Source organism: Notolabrus celidotus, chromosome 18 (assembly GCF_009762535.1).
Source record: "Notolabrus celidotus isolate fNotCel1 chromosome 18, fNotCel1.pri, whole genome shotgun sequence".
In the NCBI taxonomy this organism is placed as follows: Eukaryota; Metazoa; Chordata; class Actinopteri; order Labriformes; family Labridae; genus Notolabrus; species Notolabrus celidotus.
In genome coordinates, this window is record NC_048289.1 from 13201890 (window position 1) to 13218514 (window position 16625).

The 16625-nt window shown below is 39.2% G+C and overlaps 2 protein-coding genes across 2 annotated transcripts; one reads left to right on the plus strand and one right to left on the minus strand.

Annotated features, from left to right (window-relative positions):
• The first annotated feature begins 1243 nt into the window (after positions 1-1243).
• LOC117830181 (circularly permutated Ras protein 1-like) lies at positions 1244-14699 on the plus strand. Its single transcript, XM_034708182.1, has 21 exons — positions 1244-1349; positions 1631-1724; positions 2417-2674; positions 6463-6696; positions 6792-6926; positions 7042-7122; positions 7226-7299; positions 7522-7707; positions 7819-7860; positions 7968-8057; positions 9467-9618; positions 9724-9805; positions 10287-10417; positions 10646-10730; positions 10849-10955; positions 11067-11179; positions 13069-13186; positions 13676-13816; positions 14120-14213; positions 14300-14326; positions 14432-14699. Exons 2-21 carry the CDS (start codon positions 1646-1648, stop codon positions 14519-14521), a joined length of 2319 nt encoding a protein of 772 aa, XP_034564073.1. The 5' UTR covers positions 1244-1349; positions 1631-1645; the 3' UTR covers positions 14522-14699.
• On the minus strand, positions 14079-15722 carry LOC117829681 (gap junction beta-5 protein). Its single transcript, XM_034707301.1, has one exon. It carries the CDS (start codon positions 15717-15719, stop codon positions 15030-15032), a length of 690 nt encoding a protein of 229 aa, XP_034563192.1. The 5' UTR covers positions 15720-15722; the 3' UTR covers positions 14079-15029.
• Between the last annotated feature and the right edge of the window lie 903 nt (positions 15723-16625).

A 16625-nucleotide genomic window follows, 5' to 3' on the forward strand; every position in this document is an offset into this window, starting at 1 on the left:
GAGCATGCTAACATGCTAAATTAATATTGTAAATGTGGTAGATAGTAGTGATAGGGTTAACTTACTGCTGAAATGGTCCTGCCAAGCATGACATTTTTGGTTGAGGTATAGTATACTGAAATTAGCATTTAGGTAAAAGCACCGCTGTGCCTCATAGATACACTTGGTTATATTTATATAAACAAGAGTTTCAGCAGGCCAGTCTTGGAACTCCCAAGGGCGAAGTTAAAAACCAGAGGCGACCGGAGGAGATCAGGCAAGTCACAAAAACAAACTTTTTAAAATGTGCTTTTATTTCTTAACTCATCACTGACTTTTTTAATTTCTGCATGGTTTTTATTATTGTTTTTACTTAACTCATTTTAGCTCACCTTACCTTTGTCATGTGCTTAAGTGTTTTCACTCGCTACGTCTTGCACTCTGTAAAGCACTCTGTAAACACGTTTTTAAAAGGTGCTATATAAATTAAATGTATTATTGTTATCATATGCACCTAAGCAATGGAAATGGAAGGTTAGCTTTATGTTAGCTGAAGACAAAAAACAGAAAAGACTAAATAAGAGATAAAAAGATAAAACATAAATGTAGAGATATGTGTCCTTGGTTACAAATCTATCTAATCGCTACATTTTTTATTATATTAAGAAATAGGTAAATATGGCAATTGCATATGAAGCTACGTTAACATTAATGAAACAAACATTAGTCAGGCTCACTTCTAAAAGAAAATTAACAAATCCAGCAGTTTAAAAAAACTGTTCTCTCTTGGTTTATGATGCACCTTTTATTTTATGAATGTATGTCCTATTCATTACTAATTTATCTCTTACTCTGTGCCCATTCATGCACACACATACAGTATATACTATTATATTTACCATTACTGTTACTGTTAATATTTTGTCTTGCTGTTTAATGATGTAACAGCAAACAAACAACAAAATCTGTAGAGGAAATAACTTAACAGGGAAGTCAGATTAGAATATCATTTTACTTTGAAAGGCTGTTGTTATTCATATGAATCATTATAACCTTCAACTTTTTACTGCCCTGTTTCTCAGTCAGCTTCTATTCTTAAAACCATTTTATTACATTCATGAAATGTTTAACCAGAGTTAGGCAATGTGCAATAAATCTATGACTGTAACCACGCAACCTCACTGCTTTGTACACACCCGGCATACCATGTTATAGAAAACTTTCAAGGATAGAAACCTGTTGAGCGAGATGTCTGAAACACACAAGTGAATGACAAGACAACACAAAGGAGTTGAGACATTTCTGAGACCAGGGAGGGTTTCATGTTTATAGTTGTACTGTACCGTCAGAAAACAGAGGACTCTACATGAGTAAGTACGTCTTTGATCTGCTTAGTTTAAGAGGATTTGTTTTAAATAATTCAGAGATAATAGATAATTAATCACAACATTGTATGGGGGAAGTTTCTTTCATTTGAGTGCTTCTCAAGAGGTGTGTCAAAATGGTAGAAACTTAATGCCATGATTATATAGTCATTACTTTGATGACTCTAGACTGGATTGTTTTTTTATTATGTACTATAAGAGTTAGGCTATGTTGATGTGTAAATGCGTGGTAACAATATAATTACTAACGTTACTTTTTCACACAGGAGGCAACACTCATAATGGAATTTGCTTGTGGGTTTGTTTACGTTCCACCAACAGTGAATCAGAAGGATGGCCAGCGTATCATGAAACGCTCAGGTAGGCTTTTCTAAAACACTTAAACAATAATGTCACATTTCTGGGTCTGCTTTCCTGTTTATGGTATTTGATTCACTTGCCAGATACATATATTTGTAAGGCAGCCTTGGTGGACAGATATCCAGTCTCTTGAGGATGTCAAAAGACATTATGGGAAATTTAAAAAGTCATTAACCAAAGTATAAGTTGTCCAAGAGGCTAAAGAAGTCGACACTTAACCCCCAAAAACTGCCCGTTTTATTCAAAAGTCAAAGATTGATGAGAGATAGCTGTAGCCACATGTGGGTTTTTCCTTATTTCACAGCATGTAAAGAGACTGTTGCGTTAAGTACCATTATTTATCATGTAATCACTGACACATACAACCTTTCCTGTCTGTCTTAGAGAAGATTTCTCTCACAGATACTTTGCTTTGCTCAGAAAAAGCCATCTGCATCCTGAGTCACATTTTCTTCACAGCACAAAGGTTAACTTTGCACCAGTTGTTTTGTCTGCGCTCACAGTTCTTTTGCAAGAAAATGTTCTGAAATTAACAGCAACTGTATATATAAGTCGTGTGTGTGTGTGTGTGTGTGTGTGTGTGTGTGTGTGTGTGTGTGTGTGTGTGTGTGTGTGTGTATGTGTGTGTGTGTGTGTGTGTGTGTGTGTGTGTGTGTGTGTGTGTGTGTGTGTGTGTGTGTGTGTGTTTCCAGCTCTACTTCCTCCTGTTAACTGGATCCGTCCTTGCACTCCTCCACCTCCTCCTCCAACGAGCTCTGCAGAAGCAAAATCACCCAAATACCACCAGTCTCAACCTAAGATTATTGAACAGTTGGAAAAAACCAAGGAAGTGAAGAAAGTGGTGAAGCCATCTCCCTTCTATGAAAACGCAGAATTTCACAAAAAAACAGAGTTAGCGTCTTCCATCAGTAAATCTCCTCAGCACACACCGACACCTCCTCGAAAAACAGGTAGGCTACTGTGAATGCTGCATAATCAATATTTTAAAAAATAACTCCTTTTGTCACACACTGAGAGCTACCATACACACAGGACTGTCAGCTGCTGCTCTTTCACTTTTTGAAAATAATGTCATCATTGAAAAATGTGTTTATTTTCTCAAAAAAATGCTGATTGGGCAGTTACACATTTACTTTAAATCCTCTGCCCTCCTGAAATTTTCTAGAAATGTGTCAAGAGGAGGCAGGACATTACATCAAAAGCCTGCTGTGACAGCCGCAATGCAATGTGAACATAGCAATAGAGACTCTATGATAACACTTTTTTTTTTAGTCATGGTGTATTTATTGAGTTTTCCATACAGACAGACAAATACAACAAAGACAATACAGAAATAATAAAGAGAAAACCTGACAAAATTAAATACAACTGGCTTCCAGTCACAGGACAGCCAAGACAAAATGATATTAGAAAACAAAAAGCAAAATAAAGACAATAACAATTTAAAGGAGAAATATATAAATAAATTACATAAAAATAAATTAAAAAGTGCACCAGATCGCAGAGTTGGTGATTCTTACAGAGCCATACCCCTTTTTATCCGTTAAGCAGCACTGTCAATCGTTCCACGTAGGAAATAAAAGGATGCCATATTGTATCAAATTTCCCAGTTGATCCCCGTAGTGTGTGTCTTATCTTTTCGATTTTGAGAAAATACGTCACCTCACAAATCCACCTGCTGAAAGTAGGAGGACGATCACTCTTCCAATTCAAGAGAATGAGACGCCTCGCAAGAAGGGCTGAGTAGGCTATACGACTCAACTGCACTTTAGTCAGTGTGAGTTCCCCCGATTGCACCCCAAAAAGACCCAGAAAAGGACATGGTGTGATAGTTTGAACTGTAAGCTCTGAGTATACATCAAATATTGCAGACCAGAATGTTTTGAGGTTTGGACATGACCAAAAGGTGTGAATAAGACTGGCTGGAGCTTGTTTGCATCTGTCACATGTAGGGGGAAGATTCTGGAAAGCTTGACCTTTGACATATGGAGGCGGTGAACAATTTTAAACTGAATAAGGCCATGCCTCGCACAAATGGAAGTTGAGTGAATTCCTTTAAGTATTTTAGACCATTGATCTTCAGAGATATTAGTTTCCAGATCACTTTCCCAGTTTTCTTTGATGATTGAAAGAAACAAATCTTTAAAATCAAATATAGCAGCATAAAGTTTAGATATTGTTCCCCTAGCTCCTGGATTTATTTCAAGGATAAAATCAACTGCAGTTTTTGGTGGAAGGGAAGGAAATTGAGCAAATTTATTTTGAATAAAGTTTCTAATTTGTAGATATCGGAAAAAGTTGTTTGCTGGAAGAGCAAACTTAGCTTTAACTTGATCAAATGACATAAAGATGTTTTCTTTGTACAAAAGTCTAAAGTTTGAGATTCCTTTTCTGGACCACTGATTGAATGCATTATCTATGAGGGAGGGCTGGAACAGGGGATTGGCTGCAATTGGGGCATAAGTAGTCATTGAGACAAGCCCATAATGCTTTCTAAATTGAGCCCACAATTTCAAGGAGTGTAAAACCACAGGGTTCTGACAGGCCAGGGGTGTGTGCAAAGGAAGTGACGAGCAACACTTTTTGTATTTATATCAGTGCTGTGTGTAAACAGATGGATACGCTGTTCTCGTCTTGAAAAAGATTATCCCCCTTTCAACTTTGATGTTTTTATGCATCCAGTTAGCTGTCATCCTTCAGGTGGGTTTATGACAATTGTTTATAATTATTGTCATTAACCCTGCCCCCTCACTTGTGGTGAATTTCCAGAACACCTGCATTCTCTTGAATTATCCATTTTTGAAACAAGGGGTATGCAACCATAAACCTGAAAATAAGTCTCAGACCATTGATTGTCATTCACCAGACTCTACCCTGTAGTCATCCATGCTAATCCTTCTACTGAATAGCATTCTCATTGCGTTCTCTGAACCCAGTTTGTGTCCATCAGTCAGGCTCATCATCGAAAAGAGCATGTTTACAAGGAACCAGAATCAATTTGTGGTGTCCTTTAAACAACTCCAGTGGAAGCCTCCAGCTTGCATGCTGATGTTTTGTCATGGAAATGTATTTCACAAAGCTTCCAGTGCAAAGTTGGTGTGATGAACTATGCAGTGAGGTTTTAATAAGAGAAGGGCGTGTTTATGTCTTACATTCTTTAGCATTATAGCCCCAGCTCTGTGGGTCTGTGTGGTTTAACATTTTGTGCTGCTCACACACACCTCCACTTTGGAATAATATTAGCTGTAATAGTTGAACAGGTCATATTTAACAGCAGAAATTTCACAAACTTGTGGCAAGGATGGCATTTTGACATTTCCTTGTTTATATTCACTTAGCTCTTTCTGACCCCTCATGTGTTCAGATTGCTCGTTTATAGAGATTTGACGCGGTGTGCTCGATTTTATGAACCTTTTAGCAATTGCCAGTGCAATTAGGCTGTAGAGTATCTGTACCTGACATAGCTACATAGAACAAACAGTCCTATCCATCATAGGAACTAAAGACAATATTCCTTTTACACTCTTGATGAAGGTGGTCCAAACCAAGCAGCAACCTCCAGTGTTGGAAAACAAGCTGAAGTGCAGTTGAAGTTCCTCAAATGTCCGCTTGAGGCCGGCTGTTAAGGGTCCCATGCTAAAATGCTATTTTTTTACAGCAAGTATTAAACATGTTTATAGCTTGGTTTTAGTCTTATTAGCTAATTTACATGAACTGCACAGTTGGTTTCTTTTTTGTACAATGCTCCCTCTCTAATTATATTAAGGCTAAGAGTTATGCATACAAAGGGCCATGCCTGAGTTGACTGACTGGAGGGCCCATTGTCGTTGTCTGCATTGAGGCTAAAAGCCCACCTCAGCTACTCCTCATTTACTGACTCTCTTTGACCTAAAGTGAGTCAGCGTTTCCAATATGGCAGCCGCCATTGTTGGGTTTCATAACGCCTCATCAGATGCCATTGGGTGAGATCACTGAGACTACATCCATGTTTTATGCAGTCTGTGGTTCAAACCAACAATCCTTTAATTACACGCCTGCTTCTTAAATCTTTAGCACTGTCTTGCCTCCTACCTTCTCTGTCAGTGGATCGCTAGATGCTAGATAGAAAAAAAATTAACAGGCGAGTGTGCCCAAAGGTCTTTTGGATAAAATTGAGACTTATTATTAGAGTATTTTCTCATTACTTTGTTAGCTCGGGGCACTTACCCACAATCTGATATCAGTGCTTGCTCCTCCCAAATTAGAAATCTGGAAGTTAACATCAGGCAAGTTATCACTGACACTAAAACCACTGAGACTTGATAAGTAAGTGACGGCAATGTAAAGCAATAATAATAATAATAACAATACATTTTATTTTGGGCGCCTTTCAAATCACCCAAGGTCACCTTACAGATAATAAAAACATTCATCATTAAAACATCATAAAAACAAACAAACAAAAAGTAATGAATATGTGTATTATTTAATTCGTTCACATCATTCCCAAAATCTGATTCTTTTTAAAGCATCAGTATGAGTATTGACACTAAATCACAGCATATTACATTGTTGCCCTATAAGCCTTTAGTTCGGCTCGTTGGGGGAAATGAGCTGCAGGTGATAAATCAGTCTGTGTACGATGGTCTGCTGATTTTTTTATTGATCTGCAGCCTCCTACATGAGCGACAGTACTTCTGGTTTGTGTGATTTATTCCTTTTACAACCCGTTGTTATCTGTTTGATCTGTTTTATCAAGCTCTTCTTCCACCACACATGCGGCCTTCAGTAAACAGCCAGTCTCTTCCTTTGAGCAACCCGCTCCCTTCCTCCAACACCAACAGCCAGAAATTCACCTATGACCTCCCTGAAAAAGAGCCAGACTTAAATACACAACCCTGGGACCCAAACTACTCGTACACCACACCCGAAGGGGCCGGGGCTGCGGTGAGGCTGCCAGCTGACACCAGCAGCATTTCAGCACAGGCGGCAGGTAATAAGGCAACTTTTTGAAAGAGCTTTTTAAAAATATCTTTCAAGGAACAGAAAAATAATTTATTTTTATTTTGCTCTGCTCTCAAATCTCAGCACCACCTCTACCTCCAAGACCTTCATTCATGATGTCAATGCCAGAGTATCTGGTGCTGTTACCAACAGCCCCTTCATTATCTTCATCCTCTCAAAAATCACCCTCAGACTCATCCTGTTCACCATCACCTTCAGGTAGAAATATTTATCACTGTATTTGTCACGCTGCTAAAAACATTAACCCCTTACTAAGAAACGTAAAACGCAACATTAACACTTATTTTTTACGCTTTTGTTGTTACTGATTCAGGATCTGCAGATAAGAGTCTCCTGCCAGGGAACCCTAACGTGCTGCTTGTCAGTTTAGAAAAAATGCTCTCAGAGGAACGAGGTCTGTAAACTTTTATCATCACCGTAAACCTTCATGATCAGCCATCTAGTTTTATTCTCACTCTGATTGGCTCGTTATGACGACGATGTTTGAATGTTTCCAGTGCAGGCAATGCTAGGAGAGCCCACCTCCTGCTCCCAGTGTGGCTCTGTGCTCGACTCCTGCTACGACAATGTGGTAATTGCACATTCTATTCCATTTAACCTTTACTCTAATATTCACAAGTGGTAACATGCCTAAGAGTCATTGATTTCAAATGTGAACAATAACTGTAAATGTCCTTTTAATCACAGTATGACAGAGTCTAAGGCAGCCAAGCATGATTTTTATTGATCATGACATAATGAAACAATGGGGGACTGTATTATAAATGTTCTCTCTTTCTGTTTTGTACTACAGGTTGCTTCATGTTGTTTTTGTCAGTCCTGTGAGTCTACCAGCTCTCCCGGTACGCCACAGACTACGCTGACTGGTTACCAGGATGGTCTCTTTGTGCTCTATCCTAATGAAAAGCTGCTGTGTGTTGCGGACACTCTGCTGCTCTTCTGCATCGACATCTCAGGCTCCATGAGCATCACCTCACAGGTTAAAACGACATCATCAACATTGGCTTGTTTATTTTTAGTTTCATGTGCCAGCCTGCATTTATACAAATCAACATATGGTGTTGAAATGATCATTTGATTTTGTGTTAAGGTGTTTGAGGGAGAGCAAGTTGTCCACAGATCCAGACTCCATGTGAGTTTTTTCCTCTTATTCAAACATTTTTCTTATTGCTGTTTGTGAAACATTAGATGATGATGTTAAGATGCAAGTGGAGATAGAAGTCATTGTGTTCAAACCAGTTTGTCCAGGGAGCCGTGCTGCAGTGTGTTCAAAGACTGAGTGAGCAACAACCGGACTTACGAGTGGGACTGATCACCTTCAACAACCAGGTGCGACCTCATCATAAGCTGCTCGTCTTTGCTGGATCTATGTCACCTTAATGTGTCTGACTCGTGTTGGTGGGATTGTTAGTTAAAAAGGATAGTTCTGTTGTTTATTCAAGTTGGCTTGCATGAGGTTCTCGTCAATAGTAAACAATTATCCTGGTAGGGTTTTGGTCAACTTGCATCTTTGTTGAGAAACCGTCCAGAGGAGCTTGGCTATCAATCGCTGCAGACAGGTCATTGCTACCATGTAATTTTATTTTAAAAAAAATTGAAGTTGTATTTTTTGGCCTTTTTGCCTTTATTTGATAGTAAAGCTGAAGAGAGACAGTAAATGTGGGGAATAGCGGGGGAAGACATGCAGGAAATGGTCAACCCGCCGGGAATCGAACCGGCGACCCCTGCGACCCCTGCGACGAGGACTGTAGCCTCTGTACGTGGGGCGCTTAGGCCACTAGGCCACCAGCACCGCTACAATGTGATTTAGCAAATCTTAAAAAAATCCGACCCAAACGCAAATGTCCGTGTAAGTGTATGCTATGTTTAGAAATTACCCACAGCTTTACTTTGCGGCCAGAAAGCCCCTTTGATGTAGCACCAATTACTGACATAACACATGTTCCTCTGCCTGCAGTGCAACATCACTGATCAGCAAGTTTATTTGAACAAGTCAACTTGACTTTTGCCCTGTACACAGCTTTATAGTGAATTTTGATCATTTTCCATCTCAGTTTGACATCATTTTAAGCAACAAATGCAAACCGCAATGTGGTTATGTCTATAGAGTTTGTTATTTCAGCTCAGTCTTCCCCTTGAACAGCTAACACTGTGTATTTTGATATGGTAAACCTATTGATAATGATAATAATAATAATACATTTTATTTATGGGCGCCTTTCAGGACACACAAGGACACCTTACAAATGTAACAATGATAAAAACAATCTGAGAAAAATCACTTGATTAAACAAACAATATGCAATACCTTCCATTCCAATTATCTGGTTTTCTGATTTAACTTCTGACAGTTGAAGAAAGTTGGCAAAACAGAGGGGTTCAGTAAGGCTTGTGAGAATAGTGCAAAATCAAAGTGGCTGAAATATGTCTAAAAAGAGCATACACTTATATCAACATTAGTGTTTGGGTTGGAGTTTCTTAGAATTGTTTAAATTTCTTGGTAAATTGTCCCTGTCTACAGCAGTTGATAGCTCAGCTTCCGTTTAAATTCTCTGGTCGTTTTCTCTGTAGAGGAGCCGAGTTGACTGGGATCCCCTGTGGGTCATACACTTGCTATTGGCAAGTCCCTCATGCAATCCCACTTACAAAAAACAAACTATCCCTTTCATGTAAAGAAAACAAGTGCAAATTCTATATGTTTCTTCTTTTCTTAATTCATTAATGTGCTGTGTTCCCAGGTGACACTGCACGGCTATGAGAATTTCACTTCACATTTCCTGAGCAGTGCTGAGTTGGCAGACTGCGACTATCTGACAGAGGCTGCAGCCAATTTTCCCATCCCCCCTCCCCTCTCACAGACCAAGGACTACTTACAGAGACAAGTCCAGGGGTAAGAGAAATTGGTATAAAATCAATCAGGTTTTTTGTCCTCCTCTTACATAATGGTAACGTCATCTTCAGAAAAACAGATGTATTTTCTCCCTCCTGTTGAAAGATTATCTGAAAGTGGGACCACAGCTCTTGGTCCAGCTGCTCTCTTGGCGATTACAATGGCCTCCAGACAGCCCGGGTCCAAGGTATGTTTGGTCTATATCACAGACATTAACCACTGCAGAGTACAAAAGAGTATTGTGTAGTGTGCAGAGCCATACATATATTTAATAACAACTGAAAATGAACCAAATGTCCCACATCATGATAGTAATCAATTTATCTGAATAAGATGTTTTGTTTCTTGGATGTCATCAGCATTTCTGACTCCTACTCTGTCAACAGAGATGCATAACCCCAGCCCCCCAACTCCATTTATCAGCCCTACATTCATTCCTATTCTTTTCTGATTAGGCTGAATTTAAAACAAAGTTCCAATTTTTTCAGCCAAATATACACTTTGAACTTGATTGGCTATAATGGAAAGTTTATATTATTTACAATAAATGATCTCAACCATCCTAACAAACTTCAGTATTTTATGAAAGCAGTCACATATCGATTTTTCATACTCCTATCTTCTAAAAACAATTTAATCCTGATGTGCTATCCCTACTGATCTTGAAGGTGATTATCTGTACAGATGGGAAGGCCAACACAGATTTGGGGAATCTAGAGGTAGAGGACAATGATGCTCGCACCCTCCTCTCATCCACCATCTTCTACCAAGAGCTCGGAGAATACGCTGCTAATCAGGGGTTTGTCTGTTTCTCAATTTCAAGAATGGAATAAGCATAAAAATAGATGTCACACAGTTGGACAAATAAAATGACATTTACATTTACATTTACATGACTGAAGCGCTGCTGCTGCTGCTGCTCCATTGAACAAAAAGCCAGGAATAGTCTTAGTATTTATAAGGTGTCCCAAAAATGGGTGTTTTATGTGTTTTGCTGTAGTGTACTGAAATGTTCTTCTGTCATTAGTGTGACAGTGTCTGTGCTGTCTATAGAGGGGACAGACTGCAGGCTGGACGAGCTGGGACGACTTGCTGATCGCACAGGAGGGAAAGTAAGAGAGGATATTAGAATTGTAATATGTCTTCATAATTTCCAGATTTGTATTCCAAGGGGCTGTTATTTTATATTGCACAAATCAGACTGTTTTATTGTTGTACTTTGTTCTACAGGTGATAATAGCAAGTCCCAACATGTTGCACCCAGAATTTGAACACATCATAAAGAACAGCACCATAGCTACACACTGTACTGTCACATTACTGCTGCCTCAGTCACTGTAAGATCTGCACTTTCTTTACCTCAATGTCAAGTGTTTATTCAGAATAATATACTCATTATTCCATGAAACCAAACCCACAGCACTGACTGGTGTTCATCTTTTAACCAGGCGTGTGAAAGGAGAGAGGGAGTCAGGTCACAAAGCAACCAGAGAGGTGGGGAACGTGGACCCAAACACAGAGATCACGTTCCAGTTTGGAGCAAATGAACTGGACGCAGAAGGTGAGAAATACTGGGTATGCCATCACTGATAGTGTGGCAGTGTGATAGACTTTCTGGGACCTTTTGAAATATGCAAGATGGGAATTTTTTGTGTTGTCAACCAAAATAAAAGGCTCCACAAGGGAGGGAGCACAAGTTTTAATATCTGGAAACAATAACTAACAAAGCTGAATTGAGGGGAAATTAAGAAAATGTTCCTTTTGTTAAAGCTTGGAGGCAATTCAAGACTGTTGTGTCTGGTAACTGTAGATGGGACAGTAAAATTTCCATCTTAAGGCACATGTTACATAATTCTTCTGACAAGAGTACTGCAAAAACTTCTGTCAGAGAATACTAAGAAAGAAAAATATAACTTAAGTAGTAGTATTCAAAATAAGATAGTATTTCTTTAACTGGAGCCAAATTCACTTTTTCAATATTAAAGACTTTATCAGCCCAGACTAATATTTCATAGATCATCCTGTTCTCAAGCTATGCAGAGGTTTCACTTTTAAAACTTTGATGATCTCCTGATCTTAATTTGACTGATATGAAATCACTGCAAACTTCATCAGCCTTGGTTGCACTTAATGTTAAATATTGATTAAAAAAGTAATCATGTAAACAGACTAAAGTTGAGTGATCAGTCCTGGCAAATGTTGTCTGATAAACACACGGGGCCAACTCCTATGTTGAAACATGAAACCATTGCAGAAGTACAACAAACTGCAGTTCCTTACGTGTCCACTTGTGTGTGGCTGGCTCCAAAAGCCAGCGATACCGCAAAAGAATCAATGTTTAAATGCTCATCTTGACAGTAGACATAAACATGTATACAGCCTTGTTCGGGAAAAAGGTTTGGTCTCAATAGCTAATTTCTTTATGTGTAGGAATTGCACAGGTGGTTTGATTCGATTGCACATGTATACATTCGATATAAAGGGGCGTGACTAATTTGACAGACAGGTGAGAGATGTAGACTGTATGAAACATGGGCATGGTGACATCAGCCATTAATTTTATGAGACATAGGTTGAAGCCGAACAACTGCAGTGCCATATTTGAAATGCTGACTTCACCTAATATTTGATCAGACAAGACCACAGGCAAAGAGGTAAGGCTGAGGCAGGCTGTTAGCCTCCTGGCAACGTGCCCACCTGTCAGTCAACACAGCTATGATACTAGTTATGCAAATATATGTATACATCTTAACCTTTACATTACCTTGATGGAACCCCATATACAGTGTATATGAATAAATTAATGAGATACGTACCCAAATGCATTTTTTAACCTGGCTGTTAATATGTTACATTTTGTTGACATGTTAAAGGTAACATGGGCTTTTTTAACATGGGACTCACTTGGGATTCCTTTTAAAGAAATTCAATGTACAGCAGTTTGTTGCCCTTCAGCATTGGTTTCATGTTTTCAACTCCAGAGGTTGTCACACGGTGGGTATGTTGTTGCCTCAGCTCCACCACTTTGCCTTTTCTTACACTGAAGGTTAGTTGGAGTAATTATTTCCAATATGGTGACCATCAACTCTGGGCTCAGTGACGCCTCTTCTGAAACAAGTGTGTGACATCACTGAGTCTATATCCATGTTTTATACAGACTTCAGAAAACATCTGTCTTGTGCATCTGTGCAACCCCAGAGCTTCTAACATAGCTCAATACATACAAATATAATTTAGCTATTCTGTTGGCCATCTGGACTTGATAAACACAAATTAGTTCTGTAAAAGTCAAACCTTAACTTGGAGTCACTGCATAATTGCATGAGGGAAGTAGCTTGTATTCTTAGTGGACTGCATTAGATGACTCAGAGGTGTTTTTTGGAACAGTACCACTTTATATTTGCTGAATTTGAACAACTAAATCCAAACCAATCTGTGTTTTCTCCTCAGTCCCAGCTCCAGCCTTTGGTAGCCGTGTTTCCATCCAGCTGCAGGTCAGGTACAAACAGAGGAACGGACAGACGATGCTCAGAGTGATAACATCAGACAGAGAAGTCACTGATGACAGGTAAGGGTTATATATCCATAATAAAAGTGCCTCTCTCACTTGTGTGTATTTAAATAACCTCACAAACACACACACACACCACTGTTACTGTGCACAGATTTATTTGCTTACTGTGGCCTCGCTGTAAGCTCAAACAAGTCATTATCTTGTGACATCTTAAATCAATGAGGCGTTCTCATCCTGAGGACAACAATTGATTGGATGTGTTATTTTATACTAATCTCAGTGAACCTTTGGGCTAAAGAAATCCGTGGAGACTGGCTGTTGCTGAGATACCAGATCATGAGGAAATGAAAACCCAATCTCTCATCCATTCTAACATTTAGTCAGTCAGAAAATGAACCTCTCTACTCAGTCTAAATACTTCATACACCAAACGAAGGTCGTGCAATTCACATTCTGAGCACCTGCAAAGTGGCCCGCAGCATAACACAAAGGCATAGCTGAAGCTGAAGCACTCTTATGTTAAAGTGTGATCCTCATCTCCAGCTCGGCGGCCCTGTCCTCTCTCTCTTTGGCCATCATTCAGCTCAACTCGTCTCAGGCCAGTGCCGCTCTGGCCGTCAGAGGACGCTTCCTGGATGCTAGGACTGAAGGCGAGCTGCAGAGGAAGCTGATCGAGAGAGCAATGTGAGTAACAGGAGGAGGAGGGGCGCGGGGGGACTGTGAGTGACGTTAGTGTGTGGGCAACAGGTAGAACGAGAGGTACTTCAGTTTGAAGGCTGACAAATGGATGAAATCAGGGCTGATTCAACGTACGTTCAACACATGGAGAAAGACAAAAGACAGGACAAATTTAAAAAACAAATACAAGTCTCTTCTTTTCTTCGTTTTTTCCTCATTTTGAGTTTGACATCAGTTCAAATAAAGCTCTTTATTAGATGAAGAGAAATGATACAAAATGTTCAAAGATTTAGTATTTTCTGTTTGCAGAGAGCATAATCGCAGTGCAGAAGACAAACAGACATATCAAGACTGGGTTAAAACAATGGAACCAATATACAACAACATACATAATTTTACAAGGGTGAGTATACACACAGTTTTGATCATATTTAGTGTCTCAAATTGATTGAATCACCAATCTTCAACACTTGATTGTTCTTTTTCCAGAGAAAATCAGTTGTTTCAGATTCACAGGTATTTCAAATTATGTCCTTTTATGCTGTTCATGCTTAAAACTGCAATATTTGGCCTGTTTAGCTTTAATTCTCTTGATAATTCTTCTATTTTTTTACTCACTAGTCTCTAACAGACGCTGGAGCAGCACTGCTCTACACCATGAAGCACTGCAACAGAAAATCCATCTCAGTGAAGAACAAACAGAAACTCTGACCTCAAACTTTTTTTTGCTTTTTTGGAAGCAACACATGTATAACTGCTACAGTTTGATTCTGATTATTTGGCTGAAAACCCTCAAATATTTCACAATGTGAATAATGTATTACAACGTATCAACATAAAACACTGCCATATGTCCCATAAAGATCTTGAAAATGATTCCACCCTTTGTTTGACATCTTAACTGCTGTGGTATTTCACAATGTACATGGGTGTTTTTGACACTGTATTTGTTTTTGCATAGACTAAAACACACAAGAAAAACCTGACTCAGAAACACAATCATTCACTTTACACCTAGATCCCTCTGCGTCAGCAATATATATCTAGAAGTACATTGAGGCTTTCAGTGCCCCACTCAACCAACCAAAGATTTAAGCTTCACTCTAATAACATGCAGAATATGCACATGGGTTTGTGTAGAAGATTTAGCAATACAGGCAACAGAATGATATCCAGACCACATCAGAATATTGTAAAGGAAAATGCTGAGTATAAATATTTAAAAGTTGCAGAGATAATGAGCAATGGAGTACATACAAAATAGGACTGAGACAACAATAACCATGGCAGAGATGGAGGCCAAAGCGTAAATAGACATGCGCTTCTCCGGAGCAGCCCTCACAACACAAACATGAAAACCTGAGCAGATGTCTGCAGGGCATTCAAACACATCATTATGAAGAGCGGGAAGGTTCCAGGACAGCAGAATGTACACAAACCAGGTTTCAACCAGGATCCGTAGGACGATGCTGAGTAGGTAGAAGCCCACTGTGCCTTTAGCTCTGTGGAAGTCTAACACCATACTCTCCTTTGGGTCTGTGTCCTCCTTCCCCTTAGCCTCCATCTCTTCATCTCTGGCCTTCCTTTTCTGCTTGTCGGCCATGGAGCGCAGGTGTAAGGTGAACAGCTCCATGAGCAGCACAGAAATGATGACCAGCACGTAGATGAAGTTCCAGGCCACCACCATTGGTTTGTTAAAGTGACTGTTAAAACATGCTCGGGTGCAGACGGCATCTGTGCCGTTGCAGTTGAAGTCAGCATCCAGTTTGTTGAATGGAAGTTCAGCCAGGAAGAGGATGACCAGGCGAATGGACAGGAAGCCAAACCACAGAGAGCGGCACTTGTAGGTGGTGGTGGCATCCGCTGCAGTGCGCAGGATGGGGATCAAGCCTGTTACTAATGCAGCCATCCGTCACTCCTGGACAAAGCAGAACAAAAGTCAAACGACTCCATACATTTTAGTAATTAAGGTCATTAAATACAGATGAAGATAAATAAAAGTAATATGGGAATGCAGTAAAGTTGCTATAACCCTGTTTGGACCTGACTTCAGGTGTTGTCAGCTGACTGCATCTTATGACTAACAGTGGGGAAGAAGTTATGGAAAAAGAAGGTTTAACTTCGTACGTTAATCATTATATCAATGCAAGATCAGCTCAATCCAATTGTGTAGTATGGCAAAAAAATATTCTAAAGTTTTTCATTTCAATAATTATTTCTACATAATTAAACAGACCAATGTTAAGAAAATGTAAGCAATGATTACACATATATAATTCCAGGTGTTTGCACAGAAAACCAAGTTCTACGGGGTCATTTTTTTTAGTGGTGGAGGGAATGTTCAGAAACCTTGGCTAAAGTAAAAAGTCACAAACATTAGGGCTTTTTTATATCACCTAGTTCAATATTAATTACAATAATGAAGGTACAATCAATATGTTTTCTGAAAACACAAGTTCCCTGTGCTATTATACTCTAAACCAGATTTTACTGTTGGTTGAAAACTGTAGAGCAAGGCAGATATATTTATACAGCACATTTCAAACACAGAGGCAGTTCAACATCCTCTACACAGGCATGGAGAAAGGCTGAATGCAGTAGAAACACAATAAAACCAATCAAGAATGAATAAGATTAAATTGTTAGAATGAAATATAACATGTCAAATTTAGTTACCAGGCAGATTAGGGTGCAGTAAATGTTGTTAGTTTCCCTAAGAGCAATAATATACAATACAAAAGGAAAAACATCAAATTCAAACAGATTTTAAATCAGGTTTGTAAGCACTTAAATTCGGGGCACATTTGAGATCGTA

Coding starts and splice junctions, on each gene's coding strand:
- LOC117830181 (XM_034708182.1), top strand. CDS start 1,646: ATGGAATTTGCTTGTGGGTTTGTTTACGTTCCACCAACAGTGAATCAG. Junction 6,927..7,041: donor CTGTTCACCATCACCTTCAG/GTAGAAATATTT, acceptor TTACTGATTCAG/GATCTGCAGATAAGAGTCTC. Junction 9,806..10,286: donor CCAGACAGCCCGGGTCCAAG/GTATGTTTGGTC, acceptor CTGATCTTGAAG/GTGATTATCTGTACAGATGG.
- LOC117829681 (XM_034707301.1), bottom strand. CDS start 15,719: ATGGCTGCATTAGTAACAGGCTTGATCCCCATCCTGCGCACTGCAGCG.